This window comes from Vicia villosa, unplaced genomic scaffold (assembly GCF_029867415.1).
Source record: "Vicia villosa cultivar HV-30 ecotype Madison, WI unplaced genomic scaffold, Vvil1.0 ctg.001186F_1_1, whole genome shotgun sequence".
Taxonomy (NCBI): domain Eukaryota; kingdom Viridiplantae; phylum Streptophyta; class Magnoliopsida; order Fabales; family Fabaceae; genus Vicia; species Vicia villosa.
This window is the reverse complement of record NW_026705525.1, coordinates 125,843-150,542: the sequence shown is the minus strand read 5'-3', so window position 1 is coordinate 150,542 and position 24,700 is coordinate 125,843. Positions and strand designations below refer to the sequence as shown.

Here is a 24,700-nt window from a genome sequence, read left to right as displayed (position 1 = left end):
TCAGTGACGTTGCTGGCTCCGACGATAACCCCGGTGTCTTCTCCGGCGACATTCTCGACTCCGACCACAGTCCCAACGTCTCCGATATCTCCTATGTCACTTTTGACGACAACTCCCATGTCTTTTCTAGCAAAACCATCAGATTTGAAACAACCTCCGACGACATCTCCGACATTGTTACCAGAACCACCAGATCCGCCACCATTCGGTCAAACAAAAGATGAATCCTTGAAGTCTAAAGTGGTATCTTCTTTCCTTGACAACTTTTTAAACAATACATCCATTATTGTTGCAGAAAAACCAGGGAAAAAATCAGCAAAATTTTTGGTTCAGCCAAATATGTCTTCATCAGCAAAACAACCAAAAAAAGAAAGGTTCATGTTTATCGTTGATTTCGTTCTTTCCATTGCTGCCGAAACCATTGGAACAAATAGAAGCATCATATATGTTGTGCAAAAAACAAACTAAGAAACTCAATATGTATGATGGAGAGACAGATTCCCCACCGGAGCCACCACCAACAATGATCTCTAATCAAACTCTAGTACTGTTGCCACCCTTGAAGCCACCATTAAAAAATCATGACATAATCCTTAATCCATTCCTTGAGTTGTTGTGAAAACCCCCCGATTTTAGTTTCGGAGCCACACCTACGCCATTTTCGAAATGGGCATATCTACACTCTCCGGCAACCACACCCTTATTGTTCGGACAGCTTCCGCCATTGAAACCGACAACCTCACTCGTATTGGAACCTTTGATAAAGTATGTAATGATATGGGTTGAAAATGAATGGATTTGGATCTATTGGAATGAGGGATCACTTGAGACGGGTAATATTGAAGAAGATTGGGAAAATAGTTGGGAGAAGGTTTTTGATGAAGCTATTACAGATAGAATTATGGATGCTAGAAAGAAAATTCACTCTATGAAATTAGATGTGGATAGTCATGCTAATAGCAATCCAGTCTCTCACCAAAATACTAATTCGCTAGATTCACACTGGCCATTGGATGACACGTTAGTGGGGCTAAATGACTTTGGAGCGTTGGATTTCCAACAACTCTTTTTTAAATCATCATTGAGAGACACGTGTCCTCCCATTTTACTTTCAAAAATTGAGTTCACTCTCCAAAATCTGAAAAACACGTCCTCACTAGTCATTCTATCACCTTCTTTTTCTGAAAAATCACATTATTCTCTATCTTTTAATGGACCCCATATTTTCATTGAAAAGGACAAGACTTTGTCATCCAACACATGGCCTACTCCACACACAAAAATTAAGTTTCAAGGTTGTACAACCTTTGGGTCACGTCACCATCACTTTTCCACTTTTCTTCCAACAATTTTCCATGCAATCCTCACCCATCAATTTAATATCAGCAACTCCACCAAAGTTCATTCCAATTTTTCCTCTCTCATCACAAACCAAACAAATTCCTTCACAATCAAAATCGGACTCCTCTTAGTACCATCCAATATATGAAATTAATGACTTTATACCATATATTTTGAAGAGGCAAAAAAAAAACTTATATTTAGTGTTATTTTAGAACCTTGAGGACAAGGTTCAAGTAAACCCGGCGACAATGATAGAGGGGTATAATAGTATTTATATTAAGTATAGTAATTGTTAGAAGGGTAATAATAGAACTTATATTATTAGTATGGTTATTTGGCTTTTAGTAGTGTGGGCTTTTAGGTTATTATTATCCATTAAGAGTGTTATATAATGTAGTCTCATAGAGACATTTGGGATGAATAAAAAGAAATCAAAGTTTATTTTATCTTTTATTTTTCTAGCTTAGTTTTATTTGTCTTATAGTTTTAGAGCTTTTACTAGCTTTGTTATGGTTCTTGAATTTGCATCCTAACAACAACTCTCAGTTTGCCCTCCATAACTTTCTTTCCTTTACAAAAAAAACACCAATCCATAAAACTCGATAGACACTCCTCCACTATACCAACCGGTTTGCCAATCCAAAAAGAAATTTTGTTCCAAATAATCTTCACCACTTCTCAATTAAAAAAAGAATGATCCCTACTCTCAATATTTATATTAGTAAAAAATACACTTTAAAGAGTTTAAAGGAAATACAATATCTCTAAGCTTCAAAAGATCCTTTGTTGGACGTCTATTCACAAAAAATCTCCAACTAAAAGCCTAAAACTTAAAAGGGACCTCCAACTTCCAAACCTTACCCAACGCCATATTATTCCTATTACGTGGACCAAAAGGAATATGATATCTTGTATAAAAGTCGTAGCAAGATGAAACCGAAAAAACACCGGCCGGTTCCACGAACCAAAAAAACTTATCATGATCGGACACCCCCACACCAACACCCCCTAACTTCAAAATGAGCAAAGAAAGACTCGACTGAATCTCCGAAGACAACAAAACCTCTTTGATGCCAAAATCACCCCAACACCACACTTCATTGCGCCAACCCCCCATACCTGCCACCGACACTTTTTGCAAACAAGACAACGAGTAAAGATCCAGAAACTCCTCTCTCAAGCTAGACTCCTCCAACCAAATAGCTTTCCAAAAAGGAATATTATAACCTTTACCCAACTCAAACTTACAAAAAGCCACCATTCGATCCTTATAGGATGAAACACCAATCTTGATAATATCATTCCACCAAGTAGATTGAGAAAGTGAAACACAAAACACCTTCATAAAAATATATTTGAATCTATATACAAATATTTGAATCAACAATATATTTTTGCCTGTAAATATTAGACCAAAGTCATGTTTTATCTTAAACTAATTTATTCATCAATTATACAAAGTATATATAATTTTGCTTTTTATATAGATATAAATTAAATTATTTCTTTTATGTTTTAAGTTAAATTATAATTATTAATTTAATGATAGAATTTTTATCCTGTGAACTTAGCTAGTTGTACTTTCTCTAAATTATAATTTAAAATTACTTAATTAGCAAAGTAGTAGAGTACATAGTGTAACACCCTTCTAAATTCAACGATTATTTTAATAAATAATTGCACATAATTCATCAAATTGGTGTCACATACATAATCAAAATAAAATGCAAAAATATAATCAAAATACAAATATCAATAAAATCATAGGCATCACTACTGTGTGTGTCGGACAACATCCTCCTCCTCTAACTTGGCTCTGGCCCCGCCACTGCGTCCACCATGTTGTTTGCTGGCTACTCTGCCTCTATCGTCAAGTGCCCCATCAGTTCTGGCACGATGTCAACGGTACAAAAATGTCCCATCTGTTATCATAATGATACCATCGGGTATACGCTTGTGATCAAACCCCTCAAGGAAGAAACCATCGGCAATGCCTGCCTGCGCCATATTAAGTATCTCACGATAGCAAAAAAGAACATCGCTAATGTGGTCCAACTGAGACTGATGAGTCTGCAAGATCTCCTCATGGGCTGGCCTGGGCGGTGATCCCACTGCAGTGGGGATCATGTAGGGGTGTGACACCGTGAAGTACTAAGTGATGTACTCGTCGGTGCAACTCCAGTTTTTCTCTGATCTGGTCGCCTGAGCCTCATCAGGAACCATGTGATGCTCCCAGTCTGCAAAGACCTCATCTATCTGCCAACGAGTCATCAAGATAGGAGCGAAGACAAGAGGACCGTGAGGTATCATCTGACAATAGCCGAACTGTCGCATGACGCGTTCCGAAAGATAACGAATAGTGACGGTCGAATTGACAGCCAACCATCTAGAATATAGGGTAACGTCATCCCACGGAACCGTCTCATGGTGAGCAGCATAGCAGTCATATCGGATGTCCTCGAAAACCATGCAGTTAAAAAACATATCCTCATAATTATCATATTTAAAATTGCAAATATTTTAAAATCGTTACATTTATTATTGGTTTAATTTATTTTATTTTGACGTAAAAAAATATTTATGTATGATATATGAAATCAAATTTCAAAAAAAAAAAAACCAAATTTAATATACTATTCGGCTTGATTCACGTATATACTGTTTGTTTTATGCTTCAAGTTAGAAAAGAAATTAATAAATTAATGATTTCAGTAAATAATTGTAACGGATTAAATTCTAAATAGAAACTTTCTTTTAAATGTGTAGATACCAAACATAAATGTTCATAATTCTACTTAAATAAAAAAATTAAACAAACACCATTTTTTTAAAATTTGAAACGAATATAAATAGTTTCTCATAATATAATATTACCATAATTTCAAAATTTAATACTATTAATTATATTTTAATATATATCATTTATGTTAGTGCAATTAATATATTAAACTTTTAAAAAATATATTGTACATGTGTTAGTCTTAATAGGAATAAAAGTATAAATATTAAATTATAAATTTAAATTAAAATTTCCAATTTCCAAACACGGTAGGAAAACACATAACTCATAAGTTGCATAGCACTAAATATGAGGCAACAATAAAATATTAGTGTTATAGGTAAAATTGAGGCAAAATGAGACGATTGCTGGATAAAATTGCCTTCTACTGTTAAATCCATGATACAGAATAGCTAAAGTTGCAATCAAACTAACACCAACTTGTCTTCAGCCTCATTATGTTCCTCTACAACAAAAACACAACAATTATTATATTTAATCAACTTTTGAAAACAGTATTAATAAAAAAATAAAAAAAATGCAATCAATATGTTCTACACATATATTATAGGTAATGATGCTCCAAATCAAGAGTTAATCAAACACCAACAGCTCTCATACTTCACTTGTATTCATTTAGACACCAACTTGATCATAGTCAATAAATTAATAAATCTTGATGTCAGAGACAGGTTTTAGAACCACAATCAATATTTTTTATGTCTATCCAACAATGTAGTAGCAGTTAACAATACCAAGCAATAGTGTTAATCTCGAAGAAAATATCAATTTGATCAAGAAAGAAAATATCAGTTTCATGTTTGATTATATCCTCAACCATGATATGTTGATTAAGAAAGAAACCTACATGATAGGGAGGAGGATAATCAGTGTTACTGCAGCTGAAGTTTTAGAATTCTATTACATGACTCTAAACAAATCTGTAGTACATAGAAAACTAATTTTATTATAGGCATGTGATCATATATGAGACTTTCCTATATGCAGCAAATTATGGTGTAAAACTCTAGATATACCATATTGAATAGTGAAAAGTATTCTAATTTTTGATGGATCGTGGTCTCTCACCAACGAAAACCATTTTATCTTTTATTCTCCAATCTTGTTCTTGGAGGAATAATTCAGAGAGAAAATCAAACAAAAAGGTAAGGAATAGAGAAAGAAATTTGGCTGTGAGTTTCTCTAATATCAAATATCGCGACAAAACTATAACTGTAATGGTTATTTAAAACCTTAGATTTCATAGAGGGAAAAACATATTGAAAGTATAACACTCAAGGATAAACAGAAGTTCATAAACATCATGCAAATACAGAATAAATTACAGATGAAAACATCAATCAATAATAAGACATCAATAACCTTCAAAGTAATCACCTAACTATTGTCTCCACAATAGAATTAAACTTCTACACAAAAGAAATCAAATATTTACCTGCAAAAGAGATCCCCTGTAGCTGAGAAATCCACTCCATGGTTAATACCACATGCAACCTCTTCCATAAAAGTATGTCTACAATGGAAACAAATTGACAAAGTTCCAATACAACAAAGCAACAAACAAAGTTAAGCCCCGTATAAGCTATTTCTATATAAAAAAAATAAACTCAAATAAGTGGATCTAAACATGTCCCTACTCCATGGATGGCCTGAAAAATAATCAAATGGAAATAGGATGAAAACAATATGCTATAAAAACCAAAAAGATCCATCTTAAAGGAACATACAGTATCATGGAAAAGCGATGACTTCTTCATATAACTACAAATCTGAGAGAAAAAGAAGAAACTTACAGTCTACAAATCAAGGATATAAGCTAATCATATAAGTGCTTGTGTTTAAGCTAGCCAACTAAGATAAGTTATTGTATGGAAAAGAGTAATAACAGGGGAAAAGTTGGATGAGAATATATAATGCAAGAAGAAGGAAATCTCACCAAAATACTTGACCACAAATACAACTAACTAAATTACAACCACCATTCTACTCCAAGGTTTTGTACGAACTGTTTTCCAATTAAATGTTTCTGATTCATCCCAACACTTCCTTTCCCAAAACTCCCACATTCCCAGTTAGAATTAAATTTATGTCAGGAGTATTAGAATCAACACAATGTACATCTCCATCTTGTGCCTTCTCAACCTTCATAAAAGAACAATGTAAATTAAGAAAAACACATAACATATTTAGGTCTAAATTAGACATGTTTCATTACTATAGTAAACATAACCAAACAATAAATACAAAAGGATGAGATCTCTTGAAAAATTAAAATGAAGACAATAAATTGAAATGTTGGTAAGAAAGAATAATTCTTTCACACATAAAAATGAATACTCCATATTGTTTGTCCCTACCTGTCGTTAGGTAATAGGTATTCTCATCAGATCAACAAAATACAATGTAAACTGTAAAGTATATGAAGCAAATTGTCCATAAAGAGAAAGAATACTACTGATTTTTGTTTCCTTGAGCATAAGTAAACAGTTAAAATAAATTATTGTGGGAGCAAAATTGGTGCAGCAATATAAGTTCCACTGGATCTGGAATAAGGTGAAGAACAACACGCGGTATTCATCAAGAACAAAACTCAACAACAACATTTTTCTTCTTCAAACTGGAACCGGATCCGGAGAAGAAACAAAACCCTAATTTGATAAAAATAGATTAAATAAAAATATGAGAGAAAGGATTCACGAACCAGGAGAAAACTGACAAAACGACCGCTACCCACAGCTTCGCCGACGAAACCTCACGAACAACACCACAAATTTCAACACCATACCGAGTAGCTTACAGTCATCCCTAACAATGTGAAACAAACAAAACCAACAACATCATTATCGGGCAAAACAGAAGGTGATGCTTCAAGGAACCGATTTCTTAGCGATGGGTGAATGTTTGAATAGGTTTTAGACTGTATTAATTAGCGGTCATGTAATTATTAGAGACATAAAATTACAATTAAAGTTATTATATTAAAAGTACATAATTAATAAAATAATAAAAAATAATAATAAAATAATATAAGAAACTTTCCTTTTATAGTAAAAATATAAATAGAAGAAAACATGAGAGAGTGCCGAGTGACAAACTTGCCAAAATACTTATCTTGCTTTTTTTCTATTGTACGATGCATCATCAATTTTTTACAATTTCTTTTTACAAAATAATTTCTTTTCACAAAATAATTTTAAAATGTGAAAAATCAATTAAATTCTATATAGATTCACTTAAAAAACGTGATGGCTAAGCTGAAGTAAAATGCCACAGCATGACATGAGTTACCCTTACTTACCCCTTCTGCACTCTATTTTCCTTCCGTTACTAACACAAGCAAAAAGTAGAAGCGTTACAAACGCGTGATTACAATCTCCATTTCAAAATCACCAAAATCAAAATTCTCCACACACCATCACAAACGCAACACTCAAAAAAGACGCACAGTACACACCGAGTTCGAATCTGCACCTCTCTCCAATCAAACCGTTACATTCCAAAACCCTAACTAGGGTTCCACTTTCTCCACCGATCCAATCAATCAATCATGGTGGACGACACCGTCACATCTCCTCCTCATCCTCCCTCATCCTCCTCCCCCGTCCCCCTCGGTTCCGGCGTGATCTCTTTGGTTAACCGACTTCAAGACATTTTCTCCCGCGTCGGAAGCCAATCGGCTATCAACCTACCTCAAGTCGCGGTTGTCGGAAGTCAGAGTAGCGGCAAGTCCAGCGTTCTCGAAGCTCTCGTCGGCCGTGACTTTCTCCCGCGTGGTAATGAAATCTGTACTCGTAGACCTCTTGTTCTTCAGCTCGTTCGGAGTTCTGAACCGGCGGATGAGTACGGCGAGTTTCTTCATTTGTCTGGGAAGAGGTTTTATGATTTCTCTGATATTCGTAAGGAGATTCAGGTAATACTTTCACATTTTGCGTCAACTATTTATTTTACTTTTCTGTTTCGTGATTGCTTTTGCTTACTTAATCGTTGGTAGCTATAAATGGAACCGTTCAATCTTTGATGTTGCTTACTGTATTACTATTTCCCTTCTAGTTTAGGATTCTAATCAGCAAGTATTTGGTGCATTTCACCTTTATGTATGAAATTTTTAACAGATAAGTTCAAATAATAAGAGGCAAATTATTTGAAATTACATAAGAGATAATCTACCTACATTTAAATTCCAAAATTATATAGTTATTTATGAAAACTTTGATTTAAATTCCAAAATTATATAGTTATGAAAACTTTGTTGGAGTAGTTTAAGAAGTAGTAACACCAAGTTATTGTATTCAAGTGGTTAATGAGCTCCACTTAAGTTCAAAGAACTCGAGTTTGAATTCTGTGTGAAACTATTCTTGGTCAAACTTTACTTACTTTCCAGCCGAATTCTGGTTTACCATGAGCCCCCCTTCCTCGAGAACAGAGAGTTAACACTATTTTTTAATGAAGTAGGAAACTCTTGAAGTAGTAAATACATGAACATTTTTCTTTAACACATGAAATATTGTTTTAGAAAAAACATGTGACACATGGGGCAAATTTATGAACCTATTACCAATTTAGGTATTTTCTTTTGTCAGTGTCAATCTCATATTTTCCATATCTGTGATAATTTTTTTACGTTTTCAACACTTTATCTTTCTGGCAGTAGGAATAGGGAAAAAGCATGAAACAATTCAGTGAATGAGCAGACCTGTATACTATCTATAAAGTGGAATATTTTAATTTTAGGTATTTTAGCCTGCTTGAAGTAGAATAGTATTGCCTACCCGGCATGCCCCTCCTCAAATCTGAATTTTAGGTATTTTAGCCTGCTTGAAGTAGTTTCTTACCTTGAATAGTATTGCCTACCTGGCGTGCCCATCCTCAAATGCCTCCCCATGACATCTAATCTGAAGTTTTCTTACTTATCTTGATGGATGAGTAGGCAGTGGCCATTTGATTCATAACCTTGGAGAAGATTAATTCTTCAGATTATTTATTCAGTCAAAGTTACGTGTATAGGAGGGTAGTTGTTGATAATCTAGTTTAAAACCTTACCTACCTGCTTGTTTTATACAGGTTTGTGATAGCAAGCTAATGATTAAGAGGGTCTACACACACTAGGTTAGTATAGACTTAAGAGGTCAGCAAGGGACACCAACGCCCCAAATAACTGAATGCCAAAGAAAAGAGAATAATTCAATCAACAGTTAGCAGTTAGATCATAAAACCTCTTCCTTACTAATATCAGAGAAATCATAAAACCTCTTCCCTGGCAAATGGAGGAACTCGCCGTATTCATTTGACGGTTCTAAACTCCGAACGAGCTGAAGAACAAGAGGTCGTCGGGTACAAATTTCGTTACCACGTGAAAGTCATGGCCGACGAGAGCTTCGAGAACACTAGACTTGCCTCTACTTTGACTACCAACAACCGCCACTAGAGGTAGGTTAATAGCTGATTGGCTTTCGACGCGGAAGAAAATGTCTTGAAGTCGGTTTACCTTAGAGATCACGGCGGAACCAAGAGGAACGGGAGCGGGGATGATGATGGAGGAGGAGATGAGACAATGTCGTCCACCATGATTGGATCGGTGGAAAAGTGGAACCCTAGTTAGGGTTTTGAAATGTAACGGTTTGATTGGAGAGAGGTGGAGATTCAAACTCGGTGTACTTTTGGAGTGTTGCTTGTGTTGTGGGTAGAATTTCAATTTTGAGGATTTTGAAATGAAGATAGTAATCACGCGTTTGTAGCGCTTCTACTGTTTGATTGTGTTATACCATCTAGAGAAGAAAGCCACTTATTTTCCCCATTCATTCGTGAGACATCAAGAGGAACTCAGGTGCAATCCACTAGTGATCTTCGAAGGCCATATCCATATATTTGAAGTTCATTATATGCATGCATGGCAGTCAATGGTCAAACGTAGAGTGAAACAAATTGGTGGTTTAGAGACTCTATCTTCTGACATTAGTGAATGGTAGTACAATTGAATAGAATAGAAATAGTTGAATAAGCTTTGAGGTATACTGTTTTCTCATTTGTCACTGCAGCTTTCAATGTACCATCAACATTACTACAATAGTCACCGGTAGTTATTGACTTTGTTAAAGATTCATAATCCGTTTGAAATCATTTTAATTTTTTGTATCTCGGAAAGTAGTTGAGTTTCAGATTTTCTTATATGCATCTACATATCATGTGATTATATTATACTCTTGATAATGGTGTTCTGACTAGTTATGCTATATACTTGTTTAATCCTTTATATCTCAATGTTGACTCATATATCATTATCTTTTTATAGGCTGAAACTGATAGGGAAGCGGGAGAAAACAAGGGCGTCTCAGACAGGCAGATTCGTTTGAAGATTGTGTCACCAAATGTTTTGGACATGACACTTGTAGATCTCCCAGGTATTACAAAGGTTCCTGTTGGCGATCAGCCTTCTGATATTGAAGCCCGGATCAGAACAATGATCATGTCATATATCAAAGAGCCCTCCTGTCTTATTCTAGCTGTCACACCGGCAAATTCAGACTTGGCTAATTCAGATGCTCTTCAGATGGCAGGAGTGGCTGATCCTGAGGGTATGCTTTTGCTTCCATATATTAAAAGTTTTCAATATTCTTTTGCATCTATTTAATTTGTTTTAAATGGTCTTATAAATGATGCAGGTAATAGAACGATCGGTGTAATCACAAAGGTTCAGTATACTCTTCTAACATTATAGTATGTGTATCTTTGTGGATTTTGTTATATGCTGTTGAGTCATTCTGACAGTGTTAGACACTTTTTTTTTTGCTATGAAGTTGGATATCATGGACAGAGGTACTGATGCCCGAAATCTGTTACAAGGAAAAGTTATTCCCCTCCGACTTGGCTATGTTGGCGTTGTAAATCGTAGTCAGGAGGTAATGATATTATCATACTGTTGCGAAGGTGTTGTTTGACTAATTATCACATATATTCTGTTAGATTTTTTTTTTTCTATATGGAAGGACACTTTGCAAACAAAGATGCATATGCGAATTGCTTGAATAGCGTGCTGGTCAATATGTTATACTGAAATATGGTTTCTCTTGTTTTGTAAAATTAGGATATTCAAATGAACCGGAGTATAAAAGATGCTCTTGTTGCTGAAGAGAAATTTTTCCGCAGCCGTCCTGTAAGGAAATTCCTTAGCATAGTTGCATTCAAGCCTTTTACTTATTATATACTCTATACAGATGTTTATCTATTTGTTCTTCATAGGTATACAACGGTCTAGCGGATAGTTGTGGTATACCTCAACTAGCAAAGAAGTTAAACCAGGTAGAGCCTTTATGTCATTTAAAATAGTCTTTAAATATATTTTACCGTTTAAAATGCTGGAATTAATTAGGATTTTCAGCGTTCCTTTATCCATACATAGCAATGTACCCCTTTCTCTTCTCATTTCCGCCTTATATATTTGAGTAATATCTTGATTTTTCCTCAATATAAAACATTCAAAAGCTTCCTCCTTTGTAGTATTATTTAGGTATTCTTAACGTTAGAAGTGAGCTTTCAATTCAAGGAAATAGATTAGTTGCTTCACTTTTAATACTGATTTTTTATTTGCTTTGTACTTTGAGATTAACAAGCATACAATGTCAGTGTAAAACTTTTTAAATGATGAGAACCCATCTCAACCCATCATTTGTATGTCTTTTAAGTTATTTATGATGAAAATTAAATTTTTTTAATGATCGAACGGTTATGATTAACAGACCATGTAAAAAGTCTTATCTTTACACCATCAAGGCAAATATGAATTAAATCCTTAGTATTTTTGCTTTCAATAATTTGTATCATTGAATCATGAAGGGAGAGGAAAAAATGTTAAAATCATTCTTGGAAAAACACAGTAAAAAGATCAAAATTCATGCAATTTTTAAGACGAGTAAACCATTATGAATTCAGTTAAGTTTGTGGTTTTTGGACTGATGCATGCCATGTATAATTGCCTGTCCATCACTTTGCAGATTCTAGCGCAACATATCAAAGCTGTGCTACCTGGGCTGAGAGCACATATAAGCACTAACCTAGTTACTGTTGCAAAGGAGCATGCGAGCTATGGAGAAATCACAGAGTCTAAGGCATGTATTAATACCGGATCGTCTTGCATATGTCCCTATGGACCTGTTAATTAATTATTAGTTTAATTTACGGGATAATCATTCTCCTTATTTAATTAAATATCACATTACATATTTTGGCCTCATTTTATCTATATTTTTTAATCGTTAATTCTCAATAGGCTGGTCAGGGCGCTCTTCTCCTGAACATTCTTTCAAAATATTGTGAAGGTACCTATCCCTACAATCTGGTTTATTTTCTTATTCTGTTTTTCCATTTGTGAACTCATATTTTTTGTTTCGCTATCTCCCATGTTCTTTCTTTCTAAAAATAGCATTCTCCTCCATGATTGAGGGAAAGAATGAGGAGATGTCTACATCCGAGTTATCCGGCGGGGCACGAATTCATTATATTTTTCAATCCATCTTTGTCAGGAGTTTAGAGGTATATATTTCTGTATTTATGTATGATATAACAGTATTGTAATACTTTTACATATTCTTATGTCATACTTAAAGTAAAGATAGAAAAGACAACTATTATTTACAGAGTAGCCCGTTTGTATCTGATTAGAAACAATCAACCAGCTTATTGTTTTTGTTATACCAAGTGTATGTCTAACCTGTCAAATTTTATCTGTTTAATAAAAATCCAAACATCCCTTAATTGCATTTCAAGGATGGAAATCACTGATTTCTTTTGTTATACTAAGTGGATGTCTAACCTGCCAACTTTTATATATTGTGGAATTTTAGGCCATAGGCAAAAAGAATAGTCAATGCCATACAGCCTAGGACTAGGAGCTGTGTTGCTTCTGTTCTTTTTCTTCTGATTTAGCTACTTTGAGACATGTTGTGTAACTTGACACTATCTTGAAGGAGGTAGATCCATGTGAAGGCTTGACTGATGATGATATTCGTACTGCCATACAAAACGCAACTGGGCCAAGATCAGCATTGTTTGTACCCGAAGTGAGTTTCACTACTCTTTTTTAAGTAGAAATTTTAACTTGGAAAATTTTTCAGTTAATATTTGTAAATGCTTTTCTAAGCTGTGGATTTAAGTTCATATATCTTATCAAACATGTAAAGTTAACTCCTATTCTTGAACATGTTTCTCTATTTGCAATAGGTACCATTTGAAGTCCTTGTGCGAAGGCAAATCTCTCGTCTATTGGATCCAAGTCTTCAGTGTGCGAGATTTATATATGATGAATTAATAAAGGTAGGGGCACAGCTGTATGTTTTCCATTTCTACTGTCTCACCTACCAACTATGTTCCTAACAAAATTTCCATATCTTCAGATGAGCCATCGCTGTATGGTGACTGAACTGCAGCGGTTCCCTTTCTTAAGGAAGCGCATGGATGAAGTTATAGGAAACTTTTTACGGGAAGGTCTTGAACCATCAGAGAACATGATTGCTCACATAATGGAGATGGAGGTATGCTCTTAAATTGTTTAGGCATTAACGTATAATTGGTACGAACATAATTGGACTAAATTCACCCTTACAAAATTGTTAGGTGAGAGGTGTCACTCTTTATAAACTTATGTCATACATTATCTCCATTTATCAGAGCTTATTGGGTTTTCCAAATATGTCCTTTTAGCTACCTTCTGCTACAGTCATCGTGGTAATAATAGTTCACCCTTACAAAATTGTTAGGTGAGAGGTGTCACTCTTTATAAACTTATGTCATACATTATCTCCATTTATCAGAGCTTATTGGGTTTTCCAAATATGTCCTTTTAGCTACCTTCTGCTACAGTCATCGTGGTAATAATAGTTTATCATTAGATGGTTTGGGAGCTTAACTACTCACATTTTAGAAAGAAGTTTATCATAAATGAACTAGCTTGTGAGGCCATAACATGGCTTACATCTGACAAATCCTACATAAATTGTGGTTTTAGTTATAACTGAAATGATTTTTTGGAACTTAAAATTTTATTCTCGATATTACTTTCAACTATAATCAATTGTGTAGTCTCAATATTTCTCTCTTATTTATATCCTTCATTTCCTATCTCGCATGACAAAATGAAATAATTATTGCCAAAGGAGTTGTGGACCGATAGCTGTTGGCGGGTGTGTCAAGTTTTCATTTCTTAGAATATTTCCCTTTTTAGTGATGCACACAGCGACCAGAAATTTTAACAAACCTGAAATATTTTTTACTTCCTAATCTAACCGTTTGTTTTGGCATTTTGCCACTCTCCAACATGGTCGTTTGGTCAAAGGTTTTTCTTGGTGTCGATTGTGATGGTCAGTTTATTAGATTGAATTTTCTTTTCCATCTCCATACTTCTTCAATTAAAGTTTGAATTACTCAATTCTGCAGATGGACTACATAAATACTTCACACCCAAATTTTATTGGTGGAAGTAAGGCATTAGAATTTGCAGTGCAACAGACCAAATCTTCTAGGGCTGCCTTATCAGTTTCTAGACCAAAGGTATACCTGGGCTCTAGTTCCAAATATGTCCTATGTTTTGAGATGTCAAAACTAATTAGTGCTTGCCTATCTTTTGTTTTTAAATTTTTATATTGATCTCAAATAGGATGCTTTGGAATCTGATAAGGGATCAGCCTCTGAAAGAAGTGTGAAGTCACGGGCTATTCTTGCTAGACAAGCTAATGGAGTTGCTGATTCGGTTTGTAACTATATACTGTTTAATCAACTTAAAATTTTATTCAAATCTTCATTCGTGGGAATCAATGTAAGGGCTACTAAACTGGCATGTTATTCTTACCTCTTCTATTATGGTATCAATAAAAACAGGCTGTCCGTACTGTATCAGACGCCGAAAAAGTTGCAGCTTCTGGTAATTTATTTCTTCTATTTAATGTTTCACTTCATTGCATTCGTTTTAGTATTTATTTGATATTATTGATCTTATGTTTATGCTTCAACAAATATAATTATTGTTTTATTAAAATTTTCAAATTTTTAAATGCTTGATATTTTTTCAGGAAACATTGGTGGTGGATCAAGTTGGGGTATCTCATCCATTTTTGGTGGAGGTGGTGATAAGTCTGTGAAGGAGAGTGCTGCTAGTAAACAACAAGCCGAACCATTTCATAGCATGGAACAATCATTTTCTATGATCCATTTGACTGAGGTTTATATCTTGTGACACATTTATCATCATATATATGTCATGTTTCAAAGGTATATATTTTCATATACACATTGTTTTTGTAGCCACCTCCTATCTTGAGGCCTTCCGATACTAATTCAGAGACGGAAACTGTTGAAATTACAGTCACAAAGTTGCTTTTGAAATCGTACTATGACATTGTCAGGAAAAACATTGAGGATCTCATCCCCAAAGCAATTATGCACTTCTTGGTACTTAATATTCTTCTTTTAAATCTTGCTGAATTACTAATGACTGCAATTATATATCTCAAGTAATTTGTATCATACTGTAATTTCCATTGTTCTATTTTGGTATAGCATAGCATACAGAAAATATACTATTGTTTTCTGTATTTCTTGAGAAATTCTTGTGTCTACACAAGTTGTGAAGACCAAACCAATCAATACCTGACAAGTTGTCAATTTAAATGTGAAATAATTATGCGGCACAAAAGTTCATAATTAAGGAGGATAGATGGTCGTATATCAATACTTAAATGTTTTAGTCTACTCAAGATTTTCTCCATTTTTTCTTAATTTGATGCAAGATTGTTAAATAGCGGTTATAGCAGCAATGTAGCTTAGCGGAGTGTTTCAATAATTTTAAATCCAGTAGTGTTTGTGCTGATAATATGCAGGAGCTTTATTCATTTGTATAGTATAATACAATGAGTAGTTGCAATTTCTATTATCCTGCCTTAATTTTAAATACATGTACCCTATTGTTGACTGTTAGGATAGCAAAAGAGAAGGAAGTCATGGAACACATAGTTTAATAGGGAACTCTTGTAGCAACAGACCCAATTGAACAGGAATAGCAAGGCTGAAAATAGTATCATGTAGGGGTGTTCACGGTGCGGTTTGGGCGGTTTTGAACAAAAAAATCATCCGAACCGCAAGAGAAAAAATAGTGCGGTTTGGTTCGGTTCGGTTGGCTTTAAAAAAAAATCCGAACCAAACCAAACTAATGCGGTTTGGTTCGGTTCGGTTGCTTCGGTTTTTTACAAATATTTTATTGAGCCATACATAAACATATAGATGACAACATAATTTTGAATTTAGACATTCACACACTATCAAGGGTTTATATCTCTATCTATCTTTCTTAATGAAACAAAATATAGAAGAGACGGATGATTAGTGAAGGTGAAAAAGAAAAGAAAAAAGTGTTGAGAGATTAGAGAAGAAGATGTGCGATAAAAACAAAACTGAAATACGGAACATTTACATAAAAATGAGAAGATTAAAAAGAAAGAATATGAGAGAGTAGATATTATAGAAGAAGAGGGAAGATGTATGTGGCAAAGAAGGTGCGATAATGTTATTAGAGATTTGAGAAGATCGGGACTGAAATTATATGTGTAAGGATGAGAAAACTGTTCGTAATCATAAGCTAATGTATAATAGGTTTAAGTTTGGGTTGGATGTGAGTTAAGTAAAATTTAGGTTGTAACGTAATGCGGTTTGATTTGGTTTGGTTCGGTTTACAAAATACAAACCGCAAACCGAACCAAACCGTGCGGTTTTGTTAGAAAATGACCCAAACTAATCCGAACCAAATGCGATTTTTTGCGGTTTGGTTTGGTTTGGTTTGCGGTTTTCTATTGGGTTGGTTTGGTTTTGACCATCCCTAATATCATGTATCAAGAATAATATTTTAAAATCCGGATTGGTTGAGACCTTTGGGCCTTGGTTCAATCAGTTGACTGGATGACTAATAAAAGAAGAACCGGTTGAACCAACTGAGTTCGATCCAGTTCTCACAGAGTTGGAACGAATCACGAGTGAACCAACCGGCATACATGCCGGTTCCTGGTTCAACTAGTTTGAACCTTCCAGTCTGGTTCTGATGACACTGATTGAGAGTCTAAATGCCCATAGTCCATCATGGCTCCTTGGATGAAGATCTATGTCTCCTCTCATACTCATGTAGTCAAAATAACCCTCTTTAGAAACCCTCATCTTCTAATTAACCCACCATTTGACTGTTAGAATTTGTTAAGCAATTGAAATGGATAAGATGAGAGAAATATTGATTGTATTTCTTGATTAGAGTGATACAGGAAACTTGCTATATAAAGGCAAGCAAAAGGTAAACAAATACTGACAAAGGTACTAACAGCTAGGGCTAGCTCAGCAGTAGTAGTGGAACATATCCTCCACTACTCTGCCCACTATTCTATTGACACACATAATAGAAAATTATGTAACCACTACTCTATTAGTCCCCCTTAGAAGCTGCAGGGGGTTGCTTTAAAGTGATTTTATCTAACACACATAACTTAGAACGAAGAGGTACAAACTTAGCAGCAGATAAGGGCTTGGTAAGAATGTCAGCCCACTGGTCTTGAGCTGGAACATGAGCAACAGAAAGATGTTTACTGAGAACTTTCTCCCTTAGAAAGAATATATCTAGCTCCATATGTTTGGTTCTGTTGTGGAGAATGGGGTTATGAGCAAGTGTGACTGTGCTCAAGTTGTCACATAGAATCTTAGGCACCTGAATAGGACAGTGGAGTTCCTGAAGTAGAGACTGTATCCAAATAAGTTCAGCAGCCAATTGAGCCATACTGCGGTATTCTGCTTCAGCACTAGATCTGGCAACAAGCTGCTGCTTCTTGGACCACCATGATACAACATTAGGACCAAGATAGATGCATGCCCCTGAAGTAGACCTTCTGTCATCAGGATCTGATGCCCAATCTGCATCACAAAATCCTAAAAGCTGCATAGGCTGATGAACAGGGGCAGGCTGAATGAGTAAGCCATGACACAGTGTACCACTCAAATACCTTAAAATCCTTTTGACTGCCTTCCAGTGATCTTCTAAGGGATTTGATAAAAACTGACACACCTTGTTAACAGAGAAGGAAATTTCAGGTCTAGTTATGGTTGCATATTGCAATGCACCAACAACAGATCTAAAATGAGTGGGATCTTCAACATTTGCTGAGCCAACTTTAGATAGTTTGCTGCTGGAAATCATGGGAGTGGGCATTCCATTGGCATTGAGCATGTTCAGTTTGGTTAGGAGGTCAGAAATGTACTTGGTTTGGGACAGAAGTAAAGAACCATTTTGAAGATGGGAGACTTCAATACCAAGGAAATAGTCAAGCTGTCCCAATTGTTTTAAAGAGAATTTATTGTTAAGTTGGTTGATGAGAGAGTTGATGAAGGGAGCAGAGCTGCTTGTGATGATGATGTCATCAACATAGACCAAGATCATGACTTGAAGCTTGCCTTGATGCAATAGAAAGAGACTAGGGTCACACTTGCTTGCTTGAAAACCAAGATGAACAAGAGCACTCTTCAGTTTGTCAAACCAGGCCCTTGGGGCCTGTTTTAAACCATAAATGGCCTTGTTTAGTTTACACACTAGGGACTTGTCAGCAGCTTCAAAGCCAGGAGGCTGCTGCATAAACACCTCTTCCTCAAGTGTGCCATTGAGGAAAGCATTATTAATATCTATCTGCTGAATAGGCCACTTGTTGCTAACAGCAATGGTTAAAACAATTCTAACAGTCACAGGTTTGATAACAGGGGAGAAAGTCTCCTGGAAATCACTGCCAGCTCTTTGATGAAACCCCTTTGCCACCAATCTGGCCTTGTATTTATTGATAGATCCATCAGGGTTTTCCTTGGTTCTGAAAACCCACTTACAACCAATAGGTCTCCTGGAAATAGGAGCTTTTACCAATGTCCAGGTCTGATTTCTCATCAGTGCCTTGTGTTCTTCTTGCATTGCCTGAAACCAATGAGGAGATGACAAAGCTTGACTAACAGAACTTGGTTCCATGTGGGTTAGAAGGAGAGTAGGATGTAATCTAGGTTGAATGATACCTCTTTTGGCTCTGGTTTGCATAGGATGGATATTGTCAGGGTGAATGAAAGGTAAAGGTGAACCAGGAGGGCTGGGATTTGAGTGTGAGCTAGACTGTTCAGAAGGATCATTGGAGGAAGTAGGGGAAATGGTGCTAGTTTCAGCAGGATCATGGAGGATAAGAGCAGGAGAGATAGAGGGAGAGGAGGTAGGAATAGCAGTGAGAGGCTGTGGGATAGAATGTGACACCTGCTGACTTGCAGAAGTGGAAAGTTCAGGGGAGGGAACAGCCATATGAGGGGAAGAGGAAGAACTAGAAGGAGAGCTGTGAATGACATCAGGATTATAGGAAGAGAGAGAGGGAGCATTGGATGGAGAGAGAGGAGGTGAAAACTGGCTAGCAGTAGCAGGAAAGGGAGGAATAGAAGAAGGGCAAGGAGGAATGGATGAGGGAACAGAAGAGGTAGAAGAGACCGAAAATAAAGAGGAATAGGGAAACAGGGATTCATGAAAAATAACATCCTTAGAGATGTAGATATGACCATTGGAAGCTAAACATTTATAACCTTTATGAGAAGATGAATATCCTAGAAAAATACATTGTTGAGATCTATAATCAAGCTTATGGGAATTGTAGGGACGCAGGAAAGGATAGCAAGCACAACCAAAAACTTTGAGAGTGGAATAGTCAGGAGGTTTGTTGAGTAGTTTAAAGTAGGGAGAGTTATTGTTAAGGGTAGGGCTGGGAATTCTGTTGATAAGGTAGGCTGCAATAACAAAGGCATGGTCCCAATATTTTAAGGGAAGAGTGGACTGAGCTAAGAGAGTGAGACCAGTCTCAACAATGTGTCTATGTTTGCGTTCAACAAGACCATTTTGATGATGTGTATGAGGACATGTGAATCTATGACCAATTCCTAAATCTGTTAGATATTTGGTGAGGGGTCTAAATTCCCCTCCTCCATCAGTTTGAACACACTTGATGGGACAATTAAACTGCAGCTCAACCATTTTCTTAAATTGAATAAACTGAAGCATAGTGTCAGACTTCAGTTTGAGGGGAAAGACCCAAACAAACCTAGAGAAAGCATCCACACATGTAAGAAAATAGGTGTAGCCACTTGAGGATATCATAGGAGCTGGACCCCAGAGATCACAAACAACCAGTTCAAAGGGATGAGTATAGACAGTGGTGGATAAAGAGGAAGGCAATCTGTGAGATTTGCCAACACAGCAGGCATGACACATATCTGTAGGAGGTTTTGAAGGGACAGTAAGATTGCAAAGTTTCAAGATTTGAACAAGGGCATGATGATTAGGATGACCTAATCTGGTATGCCACAGAACATAAGGATTTGTTGCTATAGCAGTAGGACTATTAGAATGAGATAAAGATAAATTAGTGCTAGCATTGGCAGAATTAAGAGAAGAGTTGAAAAAGAGACTTGTAGTTTTATTAATAGAAGGATCATTACAAAGAAGTGTAGCATTAGGCATATAATTTGAAGGATTACAACTGCTTATAGCAGGAGAGCAGATAAATCTATTGCTAGTACTACAAGAGTGAAGACTAGGACAAGGCTTTGACACTGGAGATGCAGCAGGATTAGGAAACTTATAGAGGCCATCATCTCCAACATGACCACTGAGCAGAACTTCAGAAGTAGCCTGAGATTTAACAACACAGAATTTAGAATGAAATTCAAAAAATACATTATTGTCTTGAGCAAATTTGCTCACACTCATGAGATTTTTGGTAATCTGTGGTACATGTAAGAGGTTCCTAAGGGTGAGAGACAAGTGAGGTTTGTGTGGTAGAGGAAAAGACATGGAACCAACAGAATTGATAGACAAACCTTGGCCATTTCATATGAAGACTTGCTCGGATCCAGGCACAGAAGAAGAATCAGACACATTTGAGGCTTCAGGAGTAACATGGTGAGAGGCCCCTGAGTCAGGATACCACCACTGATTGCTGTTGCTTGCTTCAGTACCTGCAAAGAAAGCCTGTGGTGCTGTGGATCTAGGAGAAGCAGCTCTGAGAGAACCATGAGCAAATTGAGCAGGAAGCATAGCACGGGGAGCCACATGAAATGGATTGAATGGAGCTCTTTGCTGAGGATAACCAGCACCACTTGAGTAACGATAATAACATACTGAAGCATCATGTCCAGACCTGTGACAAATTTGACAAGATTGTTTGGCAAAACGTCCTCCACCACGACCAAAACGCCCACTGCTGCGACCAAAACGACCTCCACGAGAGCTATAGTTGTGATTATCAGCATTGGCAGTGACGTGACTCGTTCCCTGAGGAAAACCTTCAGTAGAAGTTTGACCAGTAGTAACAGGTGAAGGAGACGACGCTGATTGAGTGAGATTCACAGTCACTGGCTCCGCAACAGCAGCTTTGCGATGTTTCTCAAGTCGCGACTCATGAGCAAGTAAAGACGACTCAAGTTCATCCAAGGAACTTAGCTCATCCTTACTGTTGACGGCGGCGACAATGGAGTCGTATTCCTCAGGAAGGGAATCAAGAACTATTTCGATTAGGTTACGAAGATGGACAGGATCCCCAATCGAAACAAGAGATTCGCTAATCTCACGAGTACGCTTCAGAAGCTCCTCAATCGTGAGCGAACCTTTGGTGAGGCGACGAAGCTCATAACGCAGCTGACGAGCTCTGGTGGAAAGAAGAGTGTCAAAGTAGCGGTGCACCTCTGTCCAGACTTGCCACGCGTGTTTACACTCAACAAGTTTAGGAAGAAGAGAATCAGAGATGGTGGAAAGAAGCCAGGTGCATATGAGAGCATCCTGTTGTTCCCACTCCAGAAATGCACTATGAGATGCGGGATCTGAAGGAGAGGGAGAAGGAATCACCGGAACAGTGACGAACCTTTGGAGACGATGGCCACGAACAACTCCATCAATTTGTTGTTTCCATTGTTTGAAGTTTTTGTCATCAAGTTTGACAGATATAAGGTGAGAAAGTTTCACCTGAGAGGAAAGAAAAATGGACTCCATGGATCGAAAAGAAGCTCAAGATACCATGTTAGAATTTGTTAAGCAATTGAAATGGATAAGATGAGAGAAATATTGATTGTATTTCTTGATTAGAGTGATACAGGAAACTTGCTATATAAAGGCAAGCAAAAGGTAAACAAATACTGACAAAGGTACTAACAGCTAGGGCCAGCTCAGCAGTAGTAGTGGAACATATCCTCCACTACTCTGCCCACTATTCTATTGACACACATAATAGAAAATTATGTAACCACTACTCTATTATTGACCCATGTTATTTTCTCTTCCTTAATTAAATTAAATTTCAAAAATCCTCGGTTTTTTTTTGTGTGGACGGGCAGGGGTAGGGATGTTGTGCTTTTATTAAATTTCAAAATATTTTACTGTATGCTTTGTGTTATTTATTTTGGAATGGTTGAGAATGCTTGAATTTATATGCATTCTGTAAATCCTTATGACTGTCTTTTACTAATTCATATCAGGTAAACAACACCAAGAGAGAGCTACACAATGTATTCATTAAAAAGCTATACAGGTAAAATATGATGGTTATGGCTTGTTAATTCATTCTGATGTAGTTTCTTCAATGTTTCTTGCTGATTATACTTTTTATGTTACACTCAAACCAGAGATAACCTGTTTGAAGAGATGTTGCAAGAACCTGATGAGGTAGCCTTGAAAAGAAAGCGTTGTAGAGAACTTCTCCGAGCTTATCAGCAAGCATTTAAGGTGGATATAGTCATATTCCTTTAACTAATTATTTTACGTGGTGTCTGTTTATCCCATTTTTAAATTGTTTGCTCTGACATTGTGCAAATGTTTGCTCTTTGGTGCTCATGATCTCCCTGTTGTTAACTGTGAATTTAATACGTATGCATTATATTTGGTTTTCACTCGGTGCGCTCCACTTATAACCTGAACAAACTGGTAGTGGAAACAAAGTATAGCTACTCTCTGATGACTGTATGTTATCCTCATAGGACTTGGAGGAGCTGCCCATGGAAGCTGAAACAGTTGAAAGAGGATACAGTTTACCTGATACAAATGGTTTGCCCAAAATTCATGGACTACCAACGTCATCGATGTATTCATCAAGTAATATTGGAGATTATTATGGAGCTTCTCCTAAGCACCATAAATCAAAAAGGTCTTCTCATTCTGGGGAACTTCAATCTCCATTTTATGCTAATGCAGATTCCAACGGAAATGGAAAACAATCCGCCTCAGGTTTTTATCCCACGCTTGATACATAGGCTATAGCTAAACAAGCTCACTAGTCCAAGTAGTTTAATTCAAGGTGTGTTATTCATTTGATTAGTTTGTAACATTTGGGATTTGGAGTTCTGCCTTCCAGAGCTGGAATGCACGAACCTAATGTTTTCTGACTAAGATGGTCTTGAATGTCGGTCAAGGCTTGGTTAACACAAGTTCACCTTTTGTTCTCATATAAGTTTGGCATTATTAAAAAGCTCCAGTAACAATAATAGGAGAGGTGATCTTTCACATTTTTGAGAATCGGCTTTCTGTATATGAATATGATGACCTTTTTTCTTTCTTTCGTTAGTTAGGTATTGTCTTTAGCAATTATGCAGATTTGCAATTTGTTTGCAGTAAAAGCAGGACGTTATTTGCTATGTGAAATGGTTTGCAAGTAGTGGTTTTCCCATTGATTGTTATTGCAATATATATACAAGTTATTCTTTAATGCTATGTTGATTTGATCTTTGCAATGGTTGAAGTTGGATTGTGATATTTTCACTGTACTATATTTAAAGAACCTTCTCTATTTGATGATATATGTCATGAACTTTTCTTGACTCACGTGAATGTTCAAGTGTGACAAACATTCCTTTTGAAGCTTTGACAAGAAAATTCTTGTTATGCCAATTTACCTCGTAATTTGACATGTTTAACACGTAACATACATTGTGATGAACACCATGGACATAGAAATAACAACGCTTTCACATTATGGACTTAAGAATGATTTTTTTCAGAATGTTCTCATCTTTAGAATACTACTCTTCTTCAAAAATACTACATCATCATAATATTCTTATTAACAAAAGAATTTCATTATTTAAATGTTCTTATATCACATTATTCCTATCATCGGAGCATTTTATCATGAAAACACTTACATTTCAAAATATAGATAAATATGTAATTTATTTGAACAACACCATTGATTTTAGTTAAATTTGATTCAAATTATACATAAGCGTGAAACATATATTTATTTTCAAATCAAATCTTACATTTTAGACAATTCTTTTGAAAATGTTCAGATTTCGCGCAAAAATAATTATGTTTGACTCTTGCTTCATTTTTCTTAATGTTTGACAAAAAGACTTGACAATCTTTAACAATCTTTTTCACTTTTCATGTTTCTTTCCAACTTTTTTTCTAGTTTCTTGATAATTCATTAAATGAATAGAGTGATTTTTTTGATTTTTTTATTCAACACACATTACATAAAATTAAAT

At 35.9% G+C, this 24,700-nt stretch overlaps 2 protein-coding genes across 3 annotated transcripts; one reads left to right on the top strand and one right to left on the bottom strand.

The window, feature by feature from the left end:
- Positions 1-3,495: 3,495 nt before the first annotated feature.
- On the bottom strand, positions 3,496-3,813 carry LOC131633885 (uncharacterized). The gene has a single exon (XM_058904560.1). It carries the CDS (start codon positions 3,811-3,813, stop codon positions 3,496-3,498), a length of 318 nt encoding a protein of 105 aa, XP_058760543.1.
- A 3,625-nt stretch (positions 3,814-7,438) lies between these two features.
- LOC131633878 (dynamin-related protein 3A-like) lies at positions 7,439-23,952 on the top strand. Of its 2 annotated transcripts, none has more exons than XM_058904554.1 (20): positions 7,439-8,054; positions 10,434-10,716; positions 10,804-10,832; positions 10,939-11,040; positions 11,226-11,294; positions 11,381-11,440; positions 12,133-12,246; positions 12,408-12,456; positions 12,561-12,670; positions 13,105-13,197; positions 13,358-13,450; positions 13,531-13,668; positions 14,570-14,683; positions 14,790-14,882; positions 15,011-15,053; positions 15,202-15,350; positions 15,434-15,580; positions 22,697-22,749; positions 22,844-22,943; positions 23,195-23,952. In XM_058904554.1, the coding sequence occupies exons 1-20, from the start codon at positions 7,692-7,694 to the stop codon at positions 23,465-23,467; spliced, it is 2,475 nt and encodes an 824-aa protein (XP_058760537.1). In that variant the 5' UTR covers positions 7,439-7,691; the 3' UTR covers positions 23,468-23,952. The 2 variants fall into 2 exon arrangements, with proteins under 2 accessions (XP_058760537.1, XP_058760538.1); XM_058904555.1 differs by lacking the exon at positions 7,439-8,054 and adding an exon at positions 8,395-10,106.
- Positions 23,953-24,700: the final 748 nt, after the last annotated feature.